The sequence below is a fragment of the Malus sylvestris genome, chromosome 15, assembly GCF_916048215.2.
Source record: "Malus sylvestris chromosome 15, drMalSylv7.2, whole genome shotgun sequence".
Lineage (NCBI taxonomy): Eukaryota > Viridiplantae > Streptophyta > Magnoliopsida > Rosales > Rosaceae > Malus > Malus sylvestris.
The window spans coordinates 3536651-3551888 of record NC_062274.1 but is presented as its reverse complement, the minus strand read 5'-3'; the positions used below and the strand labels follow the sequence as shown (position 1 = coordinate 3551888).

The 15238-nt window shown below is 39.2% G+C and overlaps 4 protein-coding genes and 1 non-coding gene across 7 annotated transcripts; 1 reads left to right on the top strand and 4 right to left on the bottom strand.

Moving 5' to 3' along the window:
- Window positions 1-1170: 1170 nt before the first annotated feature.
- On the bottom strand, window positions 1171-3254 carry LOC126604657 (40S ribosomal protein S3-3). Its single transcript, XM_050271941.1, has 6 exons — window positions 3114-3254; window positions 2855-3002; window positions 2564-2735; window positions 1992-2046; window positions 1764-1895; window positions 1171-1648 (listed from the first exon to the last, which is right to left on the bottom strand). Exons 1-6 carry the CDS (start codon window positions 3147-3149, stop codon window positions 1475-1477), a joined length of 717 nt encoding a protein of 238 aa, XP_050127898.1. The 5' UTR covers window positions 3150-3254; the 3' UTR covers window positions 1171-1474.
- A 1140-nt stretch (window positions 3255-4394) lies between these two features.
- On the bottom strand, window positions 4395-7760 carry LOC126605945 (peroxisome biogenesis factor 10-like). Of its 2 annotated transcripts, none has more exons than XM_050273403.1 (11): window positions 7396-7760; window positions 7280-7311; window positions 7077-7166; window positions 6749-6843; window positions 6436-6640; window positions 6205-6274; window positions 6020-6098; window positions 5585-5694; window positions 5250-5341; window positions 4937-5025; window positions 4395-4868 (listed from the first exon to the last, which is right to left on the bottom strand). In XM_050273403.1, the coding sequence occupies exons 1-11, from the start codon at window positions 7598-7600 to the stop codon at window positions 4766-4768; spliced, it is 1170 nt and encodes a 389-aa protein (XP_050129360.1). In that variant the 5' UTR covers window positions 7601-7760; the 3' UTR covers window positions 4395-4765. The 2 variants fall into 2 exon arrangements, with proteins under 2 accessions (XP_050129360.1, XP_050129359.1); XM_050273402.1 differs by having other exon boundaries at window positions 5564-5694; window positions 7396-7759.
- A 60-nt stretch (window positions 7761-7820) lies between these two features.
- On the bottom strand, window positions 7821-7892 carry TRNAD-GUC (transfer RNA aspartic acid (anticodon GUC)). The gene has a single exon. It is a non-coding gene; the product is annotated as a tRNA-Asp (tRNA).
- Window positions 7893-8252: 360 nt separating this feature from the next.
- LOC126605030 (NAD(P)H-quinone oxidoreductase subunit U, chloroplastic) lies at window positions 8253-10082 on the top strand. Its single transcript, XM_050272381.1, has 5 exons — window positions 8253-8651; window positions 8844-8905; window positions 9056-9145; window positions 9362-9505; window positions 9913-10082. The coding sequence occupies exons 1-5, from the start codon at window positions 8384-8386 to the stop codon at window positions 10015-10017; spliced, it is 669 nt and encodes a 222-aa protein (XP_050128338.1). The 5' UTR covers window positions 8253-8383; the 3' UTR covers window positions 10018-10082.
- Window positions 9879-15207, bottom strand: LOC126605029 (E3 ubiquitin ligase PARAQUAT TOLERANCE 3-like). 2 transcript variants are annotated; one of them, XM_050272379.1, is made up of 15 exons: window positions 14891-15207; window positions 14545-14629; window positions 14343-14412; window positions 14078-14220; window positions 13874-13944; window positions 13687-13765; window positions 13468-13598; window positions 13163-13333; window positions 12887-13084; window positions 12750-12790; window positions 12509-12599; window positions 12230-12428; window positions 11974-12105; window positions 11069-11777; window positions 9879-10848 (listed from the first exon to the last, which is right to left on the bottom strand). In XM_050272379.1, exons 1-14 carry the CDS (start codon window positions 15057-15059, stop codon window positions 11093-11095), a joined length of 2265 nt encoding a protein of 754 aa, XP_050128336.1. In that variant the 5' UTR covers window positions 15060-15207; the 3' UTR covers window positions 9879-10848; window positions 11069-11092. The 2 variants fall into 2 exon arrangements, with proteins under 2 accessions (XP_050128336.1, XP_050128337.1); XM_050272380.1 differs by having other exon boundaries at window positions 9879-10776.
- Window positions 15208-15238: the final 31 nt, after the last annotated feature.

Below are 15238 nucleotides of genomic sequence, written 5' to 3'. Positions count from 1 at the left end.
CCCCCTGAACTTTTCCATTGGAAAATTAAGGACTCAAACTAATTTTTTTAGCTAATTTGCCCCCTACCGTTAGTTTTTCATATATTCCATCCATATTTCCGTTAAGTGAGACCATGTGCACAACATGTGAGAGTAGTTAAGTTATTTCACTCTTAAAAATGATTAAAAAACTGAAAATAATAAAAAAAGCAAAACTTTCCCTCTATTTTTTCCCAGCTAATTCCTATCCTCGATTTTATTTTTCCCTCTCATTCCTATGCATGAGAAATGACATATGGTGTTATTGTCTACCATTTTTATTTTCTCTAACAAATTAATAATTTGACAAATGATAATGGTGCTATTGTCTTCAAAGCAGTGCATTAATATAAGAAACCCTAGTCTTTTTTATGGACATGTTTCTTATATTAATGCACTGCTTTGAAGACAATAACACCATTAGCATTTGTCAAATTATTAATTTGTTAGAGAAAATAAAAATGGTAGTACATGCTTCAAAAAAAAGATTAACTTAGCTACTTATGAAGACAATAACACCATATGTTATTTCTCATGCATAGGAATGAGAGGGAAAATTAAAATTGAGGATAGGAATTAGCGGGAAAAAATAGAGGGAAAATTATTATTATTATTTATTTTCAGTTTTTAATCATTTTTAAATTGAAATGACTTAACTATCCTCACATATTATGCACATGGTCTCACTTAACGGAAATATGGATGGAATATATGAAAAACTAACGGTAGGGGGCAAATTGGCTAAAAAAATTAGTTTGAGTCCTTAATTTTCCAATAGAAAAGTTTAGGGGGGAAATCGAAAGTGAGGTGAAAGTTCAGGGGGTAAACCGACAGTTTACCCTTGTATTTAACTGGTAAAACCTAAACCCATGTCCATCAATTAATGTGAAATTCATTCTCGACATAAGTTAGTTACATTAATTGCCAGCAATCTGCAAAGATTTGTGTATCATTGATACACAAACTCCCCAGAGTTGGTGCCCTCCACCGCAAGGAGGAGTCCACGTCAGAGCCTCTCCCCGCCGTTGAAGAATCTATCACAACCTTAAATGCTCGAGAAGATGCAATGGTGAAGGGTACGTATTCCTCATGACTCCTTGAAGAAATATGAAAGCAATCGGTATCAAGGGTTCAGAGTATGCTCTGGTACCATGTAGAAATATGACTCATTGAATTAATAGTTCGCAAAGGTTACAATACATATTGGGTTCGATTCTTGGCAACGGCTTTTTGACACTTAAAACTAGATGGGACATTGAGTATAAGAGAGGCTCAAATCGACCAATTCATCGCAACAAAAATAATAATGTGAACAAAACTGAATTCGCAAATCCAAGGAGTTGATCAAACAACAAAATAGTAATTTTCCTCTACTGATTTCGACAAAGCCCTGTTTGCTAACATAATACTACATAACATTGTCTTGGAAAAACAGACCGCAACAACTAAACTCAGTTTAAGCTACTGCAACTGGAACTGGCTCTATGTCGATTGCTGCGGGTGGAACTGGAAGGTATTGTTCTTCCTTGGGGGTGTGGATGGTCACCAAATCAGGCAATGGAGTCATTGGTCCCTGCTTGCCCTTAGGATCCCAGTCGAGCATGATCTTCACCTTAATACCAAGCACACCCTGTTGCAGTTGCGAGAGCAAAGACACAATTAACTATACATATTGAAAAGAAAAAGAAACAAAATCACGGGATCACTTCACTTGCAACAAAACAAGTTCAGGTGAGGAACCTAACCTGTCTAAGAAGAACGTGCCTCACAGCGGCATCAATGTACTCATTGACGGGCTGACCAGAGGAAATCATGTACCCATCCTTAAACTTCATGGACTTGGCACGTGCTGCCCTGAGCTTTCCACTCACAATAACCTACGTGAAAGATTAGATTTTCAGAAGCCATTCTAACACCCCGACAACAAAGGCTTCAATAATTGTCCGAAAGGAAAATAGTGTACTAAGGCATACCTCACATCCCTTTGCACCACTCTCCATGACAAATCTCAACACACCATAACAAGCCCTATAAAAACAAAATATCTCAGCACACACGTACAGTCGAATACAATATATATATTTACAAATGAAAACTAGTTCAAGCACTCTAAAAAAATGCAGAAGAATATTCCAAACTCCAAGCACCTTAGCAGCAGGACAAGAAGCCTAACAAAGCGGTTTTCTTCGAGCATTGGGATTAAATAATCCCCAAGGATCATGGGCAACGAGATACGGGTAGAAAGTACACCCAAAAAAAAAAACAATGCTCATGCATCATGTAATGTGTGGTGAAACATATGATTTAGAACCATTCATTGATTAAAATTTTTCCATCTAATAATTAAAGCCAGGAAAGAACGAGTATTTATCAATCCTAAGCTAAAAAGCATAGATGGAATGAGCAAATATCGTCATCCTCAGACACGAGGTCGGCAACTTTTTTCTCAAAATCATAACCTACTCACTGAAAAGATGACTTCTTACTAACATAAATTATATGAATTTTGTATCAAGATACATAAAATTGAAAAAACGAATTGAACCTGCGAACAGCAAGGCCTCCGAGGAGCTTGTAACGAAGAGACTCAGCCTGAGCAATGGCACAGAGTCCTCTGTTGTTCACCTTCTCAGCATAGAGCTCGACGCTGTTCTCCGGGAACTTGAACCGCTTCTGAACAATAGATGTCAGCTCCCTAATCCTTCTTCCCTTCTCGCCTATTCCACATACATACATACATAAATATATACTTCTATAAACAAAAACATAATGATCAAAATAATCTCAATTAAAATCGATTAACAAACAGAATTACAGATCAAAGAGTGAGATTTACCAAGGACGTTCTGAGTGCGAGTGGCTCGGATGATGATCTCAGTCCGGACAGGGGTGACCCTAACTTCGACGCCGGAGTAGCCGTCCTCCGCCAGCTCTCTGGTCAGAACCTCGTTCAGCTCGGCGAAGAAAACTCCGTCGGCCACAAACTATCAAAACACAGAACATAATACGATTGATTGATTGTATAATCATTTGAGATTTGATTGGCTGCGAAATCGAATATTAAGGTTTGGTGGAGTTCTAGGGTTAGGGTTTACCTTTCGCTTCTTGCTCATCTGGGTAGCTGCCGCCATGTTGTTGCGTGAAATCGGAGGAGATCGGAGAAACACTGAGCTTCGGCGCTTTCCGCGTTTGCTTGCAAAACCCTAATTTGCTTCGGTAGAGGAGTTGCCGCAACCATTTTGTTTGGTATATAAAGGGAGAAGGGAGGAGGGTGATCTGACGGTCCATTCCGAGATCATGGACTTAGACGGATGAGATTTAATTTAGCCCGTTATCTCTTTTTTTTTTTTTTTTTTTTTTTTTTAACTTTAACGAAAAACTCATAATACTGTTTATTTTAATGAAAAATTATATTTTTAGACTAAAAAATCAATTTTGATACTGTTCATTTTACCATTTATTTTGTCATTATCGTTAAAACTCAAAATTTTCAAACTTTTTTCATTAGTGTTTTTTTTAGTGGTAAAATAGGTGGGCTAATTTCGACAAAAAAATAAAAATAAAAACAGGTGGGCTAAAAACTTCATTCATTCCTAAATTTACTTCAACTAACATTCTTCGACTTACTCCGTTTCTCGATCAAATTCTTTCACTTCCTTTAGTATAAAGTAATGTAAATATCCGTGCAAAAAAATTTCGGGTTTAGACCATTTCTAACCCTTGGGCTAAAAACTAAATTTTTTAGCCCAGAAAATTTGGCTTTTAGCCCAGAAACATCTTTTCTGCTCAAACCCTTCTAGCCTAAAATTTTAGCCCAGAATTATTAAAGAATGAACTTAGGCTAATTTTTTTCTTAAATCAATTTAAAAAAAAATAAATATGTAGATTATTGTAAATTAATTTTATGAACATTTTAATCTAAAAAAATTTAAATTCCGATAAACATTTGACATTTAGCCCAGGGGGAAAGCTGTGGGTATTTGGTCCAGAAATAACATTTGACATTTAGCCTAAAATTTTAACATGGGTTGAAGAGTGTTTGGAGGGTAATTTGACTTTTAACCCAGGTTTGGAGATGGTCTTAGATGGATTTACAATAACATTTAACCATTTGTCAAAAAGTAAAAATTAATACTCAAGTTTCACTAGTAGTCAATATTCCCCGTGAAAAGGGTTTTTCTTTAACTCTTGCATCCAACATTCAAAACTTGCGTCCTTTTAGTGTAACCTAAAAAGTGTAATATTGCGCCTTTCAAAAAACAAAAAAAAAAAAAAAGTGTAATATTGCTTGATAAGAAGAAAAAAAAAAGCTCGAGTTTCATTGTTCTCAGTGTGGTCTCATTGGGTAGAGTACATGCGCTTCATTAGCGCACCCAAAGCTGAATTCTCCTTGTCATAGCTTCGATTGATTTAAAATTACATATCATCTGTATCAAAAAGAAAAACGCGAGTTTCGTTTTGTCACCTGAAAAACAAATCGACGAGGTGCTACCTCGATTTCCTTTCTTTTATTTCTTAAAAGAAAACTATCGCGTCGCCTACTCAATTGCCTACACTATTAAAGATGCTCTACTCACCTAAGGCACATAGGTGGTGCATCCTATTCTAACCTATTTATGATATTAGTACAGACACTAACCGCATGGAATCAGAGGACAAGTTGCTTTACTGCAAGTCGTTTCTTGTTTCTGATTACCGAATGGCGAATTCTGTGGCTGACCGCGATGGGTGATGGCACGATCAAACGCTAGAAGTCTGAATGGTACAAGCAAACTAGGCTCGAATGGGTTATGGGAGTCCGGCAGAGGGGGCATTCGGGCTTTTCGTTGCACCATTCCATGATGCAGCTCCTGCAAATAGAGCATGTTAATAAACCACAGAAAGAGAGAGAATAATGAAAGTGCAAACCGGACAGTACCAGCAAAATACGTGACCGCAAGGTGTGGCTGTTGGGTAGTGGCGATTACTCAAACAGAGTGTGCATTTGCTGCTCCCGCTGGCCTGAGACTAGAAGGAGGAAACAAAATCGAGTAAATTAGCACGTGTTTTCCAGCTCTTGAACCAAATTAGCATGTGTTTTCAAGTATTCGCATAAGCAAGTATTCATATACTTATAACTTCGTATTTTGTTTATGTTCTCCGCTTATCTTATACAAGAACACAGCTGGCAACCAAAGGGACAAATAAGAATTCTACCACCCTCAAAAGAGAAAAAGTTTTCGAATGTATACCTCTGAAGTCGAAGATTCAGAGACCCAACTTCCCCTGGTAGCGTCCGCAGATATCAAATTACCTTCCTCATTTAACACAGGCAAATCTCGACCTATAAACCCATAAATCAAGGTTAGATATTACAGTAGCAGCTACAAGGATACTCAATGACATTTCTAACAAAACTGGCTGCAAGGCAGACAATGTTTGAAGTTAATCTTGTTGCTTTTTATTGGGCTCAACTTAATTACTCTGACCTAAGATAAGCGATATTACTCTCATAGGCTGAATCAAGACCATATATATAAGTTAAAAAGATTACTAACATACCTACCTGCAGAAGTTTGGTGCGTACCAAAAGTCTGCTGAGCTGAACTTGCAATAGAGGATAAATTGCTGCGCCTCAGTCCTTCAGCAGCTATGATACAAAGCTGAATCAATAGAAATACGCCTAAAATTTGATATCTGCATGGGAGCCAACCATATGAGTCTGAATTTTATGGATAAAGTATTGCTATACAACTAATAATTCTCAGTCTATTGAACTTTTATAAAATTAAAATCAGACGAGTGCCGATCCTTTAATCATCAATCTGAAAAATATGAACGCCACAATGCTAAGATATGCTCAATCTGTGGTGTGATATATATAGCTCATAGAAGAAAGCAAGTGCAGATGAGAAAACTTGCTGATACTAGCAGGAAGGAGTAATCAACAAATGATAAACCTTCCGTGCATACTTCTTATAGTGCGACTAAAGCATAGTCCATTAGGATATGAAATCCATACCGAGGCCTTTGGTTAGATGGTTTTCCGATGAACACATAACGAATGCCTGCTGCTCGTTTTGATATATGATAGAAGAGGCCTGCAGAGAATCAATGACAGCAAGAAATTAATTTCTTCTGCAATTTCATTATTAGAATTTACACTAGTAACACTAAAATACATGAACCTCTAAAAGCAGGAATCACCTTCAAAGTAAAAGAACATGAGGTTAGCACGAATAACCAATTGCAAAAATTCTCGAGCTATAGGAAGCACCTGGAGGGACCAGCATCACAGAAATGTTAACTACAAAAGGCATTCAATCCAGGTTATCTGATCACCAATCGAAGGCCACACAGAAAGATTGAAAAACAAGATAGCATAAATTCGACCCAGCAATCAAGTTATAAACAGACATAAGAGGTGGATAAGTATACCGTAGGCCATCTCCGAGCTAACGAAATCCATAACCCGTTGAACTTCTCTTTTAATCTTCTCAAAGCTGAAACAGATGGACCAGATGTAGAGCCAGCTGAATTATGAATAGTGGAAGAAGATTGAGCATCATTGCTTAGTGAAGCACTGATGCCATAGAGCTCTTCGGAATCAGCTAGGGCTATGCCACGGTTAGCAGCTCTAGAGCTGTGTACAGTGCATTAAAAAACAGACATGAGCACGCTCACAGCTTGCCAAAACTAACACTGAAATAACATAAGTAGATGAGTCAAAAAGTGGGTGGGGAGTTGGAACCTAATTCGTTCGGCAATGTAAGGAAGGGCTGTCTGGTAGACAATGAAAAGCACACGCCTTGCTGGCATTGGAGGCAGTCCATAAGGTCCGGCAACCTGAAAACACAAGTATCAAGCATCAACTACACAAGTAACAAAGCAAAGCGCTTATAGCTCAAACGATTAATGACATTTATACTTGCAACCGAGGTCTTAAAATCACCAACAACAAATTAAACAAGGAGCCTGTAGCTCAATTGGTTAAGAGTGTTTATCCGATCTCATGTTTGAATCAACTACACAAGTAAAACAGCTCAGATGTGAGATTATCAGAAGCAAAATGGATAAACCTGAGTGATGTCGCAGTACTCTTCCCCGAGAGTTTGCTGGCCGGACCCTGTTGTCAAAACGTAATAAAGCACTTGCCCAAGAAGCTTTGTCTGCCAAAACCAAAAGAAAAGAGAGTGATGAACTCCAATCTCCATGGATGGAGTTAGTTGTAAATATCCCAATTCCCAGGAATTAAAGTTCAAAACTTGGAATTGAACCCAACCTCGTTCTGGTAAGCTACAGCAACTCTCGTACCTAAAACACACAAGGGCGCCGAATGTAAGTACTAATTAGCTCAATTAAACCTTAATTGCAATCGTAATCTGCAAATTAACAAACCCAAGAGGTGGCGGACGGCGTCTCGGCAAGCGTCGTAGACGAAGGAGGCGTACTGGTCGTCCTTTTCGGCTGCTCTCATGATCTCCGGCTGAGCCGCAAGTGGGAACTGCCGTGCCACGCCCGGGTCGCTGCTGCTGCTGGGACCCGGTTCTCCTCCGCTCGGGCCGGCTTGCTGCCCCGATCCGGTTGCCTCGTTCCAACCCATCTGCTATCAGTGTCAGTTGTTGCAATTCCAATTCAAAATTCGGAAGATTTGAAAAGACTGAGAGTTGAATTTGAAGAATGGAAGAGAAACAGAAACGACTGGAGATGTCTGGTTGCTCGAGGACGAGAACGAAGAAACTGGAAGAAGATAAATCCAAGTGACGTCGTATTGACTTAAAATAAATAGCAAAAGTTTGTGGAATTTGAAAAAAAATGTAAAACGCCGTTGCCGGGGATCGAACCCGGGTCACCCGCGTGACAGGCGGGAATACTTACCACTATACTACAACGACTTGGTTGTTGATTGAATCATGAAACTAACTTCTTATTTTGAATGCCAGTCTGGAATACTAACTCACACTCACACCATTCATTTTAATTTGTTAATTTTATCTACTCGTGGACCATCAGGTGCTTTAATAAGCATATGTCAAATTTGTCAAATTTTTTATTATGTCGAAGTTATTTTCATTCATTCTAATGAGAAAAACTAATAGTAAATGTGGTAAAGTAACGAGTATTTTAGCATGTTTTAAAATAATAGAACGACTCATAAACAAATTGAAAATCGATTAAGTAAATTGAAAGAATGTGATTAGTGAGGAGGCGTTTGCTTAATTCTTCTTTAAATTCGAGTACAGCCTTGTCTTATACCAACACTCATGTAGATAACAAACCTTTGGTAGGAAAACAAGCGAAGCCTTATCTCCAGCGAAACAAACCTCCAAAACTGACGACATTAACCAGAAAAAACTGCTTCCCTGCGTGCTAATACCTTACGCCAATGGCTATGTCGTCTTCCACCTCTACAATATATACTGCCCAGAAAAGCTTTCATATTACTAATCCTACTCCAAAGATTGGCTGTGCATTTTCGAATTCCATAAGGTTTGCATCTAAACCGCGCAGGTTTTGCATTATTAGGAGCTCCGGCGATGCATCGGCAGAGACTGTTACCACCGAAGCCGATACAGGAAGCTCCATTGAAGTTCCGAAAGAACCGCCTTCTCTGATCTCTGCTCTCAACGTCGAACGGGCCCTTCGTGGCATACGTACATAACGCCGATCTTGATTACTTTCTTTTTATATAGAAGACGATAGTTTAAACTACTCTAGTATACCGCAAAAGGCGAAAGTATCCAACTAGCCGAACACACATATGCGTCCCAATTCAAATTTGAATTTAAGTCTTTCAGATTTCCCATTAAGCTTGATTAACTCACAAGAAATGGTTTGTATTCCAGCAATTACAGATGTTGATCACTATGGCAGGCTTGGACTTCAAAGAGGATGCTCCTACGATGAGGTCCCAACTTTTATTCTTGCCTTTTTTTTTTCACAATTAGTTTGACATAGTCTTCCATATAGTATAAGTGTCAGTCGAATCTAAGACCTTAAGACCTTTTGTCATTGAGACCGTTATTTAACAAATTTAGTTTCTCTTAATTTTAAGCAGGTTTCAGTTGCATACAAAGCCAAGCTTGACATGCTAATGAGCCGGGGGTTAGAAGAAGAGGAGCTAAACAAGAATTTGGAACCTTTAAAAGTACGTTTTAAATACCCTTTTGTTCTCTTAGTTCAAATGATTTTTACTTGAAATTATACCGTCTGAAAAGCAAAGTGCTTCTGAAAAACATTTGTGGTCATCTGAAAACGCTTTTAACCAATCTAAAACCTTTTCCAAATAGGCCTTCGATGGATATATTGTCATTATACTCTCCCATAACACTATATGCTGATTAAATTTGTATATCATCCATAGGAGTCGTACACAATCTTGTCATCGGGGGATGAACGCAGATTGTATGACTGGAGCCTGGCCAGGAGCGCAAACCCAGACGGGTACATTTGGCCTTATGAGGTTGAGAAAACCAGGCCGGCAGAAGGAACTCCGCCGCCAGTGGGGGTACTTACTAATCTTTGTCCGTAGTTTCGTAATTATTTTTTTCGGTTTAATCATTAGGTTCAAGGTTTTCATTTTTCTTGTTAATCTCGGAGAGGACAAAGCCGGTTGAAATCAGGTTAAACCATTTTAATTTCTTCCCAAGGATAGTCGGAATGAGTTCGTCATGAGTCCCCTTGCGGACATGGATTTGAATTGCTTAGGATTTCGGTTCAAGTTCAGTGTCCGGGCGAGTCAAGTCCGTTAAGGACTTGCATGAAACGGAGACACCAAGATTGCAGCGTCGAATAATTGTTTTGAGACACTGCAACCAGGATGTACCCGTTTCATGTCCTCTTGTCTAGTTTTGGTTGTCCATGAATAACTGAGAAACCCGTCGAAATAATCTCTGCGATCACTTCTTATTGCAGGAACCAGAGGATCCAGGGCCGACGAGGTTGGTGGGGTACTTCATATTGGGATGGTTGATATTGTCCATCGTATTATCCATCGCCCTTAACCGATCGAGCCCTTAATCGACCCAATAAGTTTGTTGGAAACTTGCATTACATGTCAAATATTTTTCTTTGCAGCTTCTTAATTTTGCAATAGTCGGTAAGTATTGCTGCGTTGGACTGTTGGGTTGCAATTGCATTGGGTACAATTGCATCTTCCTGGGGAAGAAAAGCACGATATCCGACCTGAAAACAGAGAGAAAAACACTTCGTATTAGTAAAATTCAGAAAGTAACCAGTTTACTACGGGTAACGCATTACCTTTAGCATCGGAATCTGGCACGTACAATCCCTTTACCTACAAATTGGTCTGTACCACGCCGAGAAACCGACGCTAAAACATGAAATTCTTACTATCAATATACATTATACAAAATATGCAGTGTAATCTTCGGTTTTTAAGATTATAAGTGCACTAAATTAGACACGAAATCTCTAAACAGTGTATTATAATCTTTTTACTAATGCAAAGTGGAGTGCAAGAAGCTGGGTAACTAGGTTATAACATAAAAGCGATAAACATATACTGGCGAACCAAATTTTGCAGCTCCGAAACATTGAAGATTTGTGGAGTCAGTTTTTTGCTTCTCCCCCTCGTTTCATGGCTTCTGTTTCTGTACCTTTTTCCCTCTGAAAGAGAACATACCTTCGCTGGCTTTAACATGTCTGCAAAAGTAAGTTTCGGGACGAAAGAAAAGCATAAGGCCCTATGATTACATCAACAATTGCTGCTCTTCTTAAAACTTTTGAATGCTAGCCTCTCCCTTTGTTATGACCAAGCTAGAATAAGTGAAGAGGTTGGTTAGCAGAAATTTACAAATAGTTACTGTCCAAAAGCCAAGTCAATCAGATCTGTTTCAATAAAATCAACAGAGAATCGGCATTAGATCAAGTATCCTGCACAAGTCCGAGATTACTGTGCGCTAAACATGTTGCTTTCAACAAGTATAGGCAGGTTTTATCAAGAAATAAACGGAGCTAATGACAAAACATTAATACAATCTAACTGAAACGAAAAAGTACCATATAGAACATCAAAGTTTAGAAATGCGACTTCATCTACACAATTTACCTCACAAATCAGTCCTGATGTTTTCTAGTGTTTTCTTTTCTGTCTAGAATACGGATAACCTTCTCCACAATCTTCATCTGACCCACTAACCATCTTCCACCTGTCATGACTCCGCTCATCGACATTACTCTTTCCACTGAGCTTAGAATGTCTAGAACTGTGACTGCTCTCTTTCTGCAACTTCTTATCACTGGAACCACTTTGATCAATACCATATCCTGAGTGGCTGCGATATCTCTGATTGTGCCTTTTGGATTCATGCTCGATCCTGTTTCTGTTATTGTCTTTGGTATATCGATGATGACTCTGACTGGAATCACTGCCACACTGCTCTCTTTGATCCTTATGCTTTCTGGAGCTTCTATGGTGGTGCTTCCGTCTCTCTTCACTGTGGCAACCAGAGCTACTTGGCACATCGTCTAATTCTGAACTTGATCCTTCCGTGCGATGATACTGCTTCTGATCTTGACCATCAACCACCAAACGGGAACTCTTCTGCTGACCTTGAACTGCAAGCCTGTCTTCATCTGTGTGATTGTGATGCCGATATTGCCTCTGGGACCCTTTAGTAGAGCCGTCCTCAGAGTAACTTATGCTCATTTCCCTGTTTATACGAGATCTGTGGTCATGTATTTTTTCCGTCCCATTATAGTAATGTCTCTCGTTTAAATCACGGTCTTCATCATCTTCACCATCATGAGATTGTTCTCTGAAGCAGGACAAAACGACTCGTTAGTCATTAAAAATCAGGTATATTAACAAACTATAATCAAAACCAATAATATTATTTCAGATGCAAGATAGCATAACCAGAGATGCATAAACCTTTGCCCTTACATACACATGTAGATCAAATAATACGTACATAAGTTCCTCCTACTGATTATTGATAATAAAAGACTCACCTCCTCAAATTCTCATTTGAAACTTTTCTTCTCTTTCCCCGACCATGAAGATCCACAGATTCCGTACGACTTAAATGCCAGTCTTCACCAGTCACTGGAAGAGGAGCAACACCTCCCATCCTCATATATCCACTGCAAGATGGTTTGGTGTAAAAATCAATATAATGCAATTATGAAGAATACTTCATATGATTTAGGACAAATAATAATGAATATCTTATGTACAGCAATCAGCTAAAGATGAAACTGAACCTACCCAAAGGAAGGGAATGAGTTATACATAGATGGCATGTATGCAGGAACAGCATAAGGACCAGGAGGGACCATATTTGTACCAAAAGCCATCCTCGCATGATTTCCATATGGATTTCCAAAGGGCATGGCATGAGGTGAGGGAGCCCCATTCCAGTATGGTGGTACATAGCCTGGCACAGCTCCTGGAAAGATTGCATTTCCTAAAATCCACAAATTGGTGAGCATCACAGGCAAGAGTTCACGCAATTACAAATGAATGCGTACAACTCCTATTTCATACCTGCATGAAGCATAGGATGTGGGCTTGAAGCAACTGGACAGTCTCTGATGAAATGGTCTGGCGAACCACACCTGTAACAGGTACGTTCCCCCTGATTCCATAAAGACAGGTATACATTCAAAAAACGCACCCAAAATTATAAATAATTAAGTCACACAACCAAAAAGCACTCAAACAATGATAAACAGTTTGTTCCAACAATAAAAATGAGAATTTTCACGTCTACTTTCACAATAAATACCTTTCTGTGCTTTCCAGTCTCTGAGAAGCTCTTGTCACCACCTGGTGAATAGCATGATTGTCAGAAAAGGTTACACATGCCAAAACAACAATCGAATAAAGTTCCAGAAATGTCACAAGGACCAAGTTAGATACTACCTTCTGAAGAAACCCAAGGTGGCCTCCTTTTTGTGATTGCTGGTTTAACATCTTTTTGGAAAGGAGGGTTAAAAGCAGATTCTGCAAATAAATGATTAGAACCTGTCCCTGTTTCAGGAGAATGAGGCGCCTCTGCCTCTCTTTGTAAAATATTACCGCCCTGAGACACATCTTTGGCCTGAATTCCAGATTCTCCATCTGTTTTTACATTAATAACTTGTTAAACACAAGAGTGGGGTTAAGGTATGTCAGAATAAACGTATGTGAAACTCCTACCTGGAGCATACTGGCAACAATCATTATCTGGAGCAGTGATTAAATTTTGAGATTCTAGGAAATGCTCAATTGCTTGCCTCAGAGAAACATTTGGCAGCAAATCTTCTACTCTGCATTTGGTCAAAAGACACTTGGGACATCTGGTCTTCTCTCGCAACACTTGAGAAATGCCTGAACACAAAAATGTGCATAAGCTATCACGCTCAGGTTACAGCCCAGAATCACTAATACCTAACACGACATCTCTCACGAAAACTATCCAACGGTAAACTATCAGATGGAAAACTAACAGACCATAGACTTACATTTCTCACAAAAACTGTGCTGGCAGCATGGTATCATTACGGCCTCCTTGAAAAATGCGTTGCATAGAGAGCATTTCAGCTCTGATGACAAATTAGCATGCTGTGTATCTAGGGCAGTCGCACCGCCCACCCTTCATTTACAAGAGAGAAAACAAGTCAGATCATTGAGACCGAAGAACCAGACAAACAATAAGATGATACAACTAATGCATCTCTTACCTTTCCACATTCATGTCTTCTTCTTCAGGCTTTGATTTTGTCGGCAATATGATTTGTTCAACTCCACTATGCACATGAACTATATAAAATAATTCAGAGTGGTAAGCATAGGCCTAACACATGAAAAGACTAATACAAGTAACAAACATAGGCCTAACCCGTGAAGCTTTGTAATCGAAGCACATACCTCCTGGAAAAGCATCACTAATGCTACTTGCCTCAAGTTTCAAGCATCGTCTCATAGCGGGCTCCGAATATCTAATTACAAATTGAAATCATGTACAGCATAAATACCAAATATTTACCGAACGTTTGGTATATCCGATTCCAAAGTCTTAAAATAAACAATCATACACCACCAGGGAATCACTAATAAAAGAAACAATCAAACCTTTTGATGCCGTTATCGGTATTTGGTTGATAATCATAGATGAAGTTATCCTTGTCCGTATCCAAATCAGAACTGAAAACGATTTCTTTAGGAATGGGATACAAGTCAACCCCAAAGTCATCAAAGTCAACAGTCTTAGCATTCTACGAAACACCAAAGACACAAGAAAAAATTAAATAGATAATCAACCAAAGAGCTTCAAACGTGACTAAGAAATATCCACAACTGCAACTTGAAATGCGAGTGCGAAGTTTAAGATACAAACCGGTGCAGCGGGTGATTTAGCATCCACAGAGTCCTTGCTATGAAGATTCTGACATGAATTGAAGTGAGGCCTGTCACAAATCATAAGAATAAATTCAAATTCCGAAACAATAAACAAACTTTGATCGCCAATTAATATGCATGCCAACTGAAAACGTGCACGGAATACATAAAAATATAAATCAAACGGGTAGGTATCTTACTGATTCACATGTACTGATCCTGCAGGAACTCGCTTAATTACCACTCTAGAACCGCAAGGAATTTGAATGCTCTCGTCGTTGTACTCTGTAATCAATCCGAAACCGAAAGCCGTTTCAAAACGTAGCTAACAATATACATAAACCCTAATTCCAATTCCATGCAACCAAACACCAAAATCGTAATTCTAACGTGTTTCTGAATCAGACGGACAAATAAAGAAAGGATTCACGGCTAACTGTAACGTCTCAATTGGTTGTCCTCCCGTTTTCTAGGCAACCAAACAGAAAAATAAAATTGAAAGCGACAAAGGCTATTGACAAAGAGAAAGGGAGGGAGAAAGTTGACCTTGACCGGTTACGGCGTCAGAGAAGACGAGTTCGGAGTCTTGGCAGAGGTTGAGGTTCTTGTGGCGAATTATCTTGGATTTGAGATCGCGAACGGAGATGGAGGCGCGGCCGTCGATGGCGACGGATTCAAAGTTGACGGAGCTTCTGAATTTGAACTGGACCGCCATGGCAGAGCGGAGGAGTCCAGTCGGTGGGAATCAAAAACTTCAGATCATCAAGTTTTCAGGTGGAGAGAGAGAGAGAGGAGGGAGAGAGGAGAGAGAGAACGGAGACGTGACGGAAAGAAGGTTATATACGGGATTTTCCAAGAAATTTCCGTTTTCTTGGTGCGAAGGTTATGATCTGG

Coding starts and splice junctions, on each gene's coding strand:
- LOC126604657 (XM_050271941.1), bottom strand. CDS start 3,149: ATGGCGGCAGCTACCCAGATGAGCAAGAAGCGAAAG. Junction 2,736..2,854: donor TCGCACTCAGAACGTCCTTG/GTAAATCTCACT, acceptor TATGTGGAATAG/GCGAGAAGGGAAGAAGGATT. Junction 1,896..1,991: donor GTGGTGCAAAGGGATGTGAG/GTATGCCTTAGT, acceptor TCTTTCACGTAG/GTTATTGTGAGTGGAAAGCT.
- LOC126605029 (XM_050272379.1), bottom strand. CDS start 15,059: ATGGCGGTCCAGTTCAAATTCAGAAGCTCCGTCAACTTTGAATCCGTC. Junction 14,221..14,342: donor CTAAATCACCCGCTGCACCG/GTTTGTATCTTA, acceptor GGTGTTTCGTAG/AATGCTAAGACTGTTGACTT. Junction 13,945..14,077: donor ACCGATAACGGCATCAAAAG/GTTTGATTGTTT, acceptor ATTTGTAATTAG/ATATTCGGAGCCCGCTATGA.
- LOC126605030 (XM_050272381.1), top strand. CDS start 8,384: ATGGCTATGTCGTCTTCCACCTCTACAATATATACTGCCCAGAAAAGC. Junction 9,146..9,361: donor AGAATTTGGAACCTTTAAAA/GTACGTTTTAAA, acceptor TATCATCCATAG/GAGTCGTACACAATCTTGTC. Junction 9,506..9,912: donor GAACTCCGCCGCCAGTGGGG/GTACTTACTAAT, acceptor TTCTTATTGCAG/GAACCAGAGGATCCAGGGCC.
- LOC126605945 (XM_050273402.1), bottom strand. CDS start 7,600: ATGGGTTGGAACGAGGCAACCGGATCGGGGCAGCAAGCCGGCCCGAGC. Junction 5,026..5,249: donor CTGAATCTTCGACTTCAGAG/GTATACATTCGA, acceptor TCCTCCTTCTAG/TCTCAGGCCAGCGGGAGCAG. Junction 4,869..4,936: donor TGCGGTCACGTATTTTGCTG/GTACTGTCCGGT, acceptor CTCTATTTGCAG/GAGCTGCATCATGGAATGGT.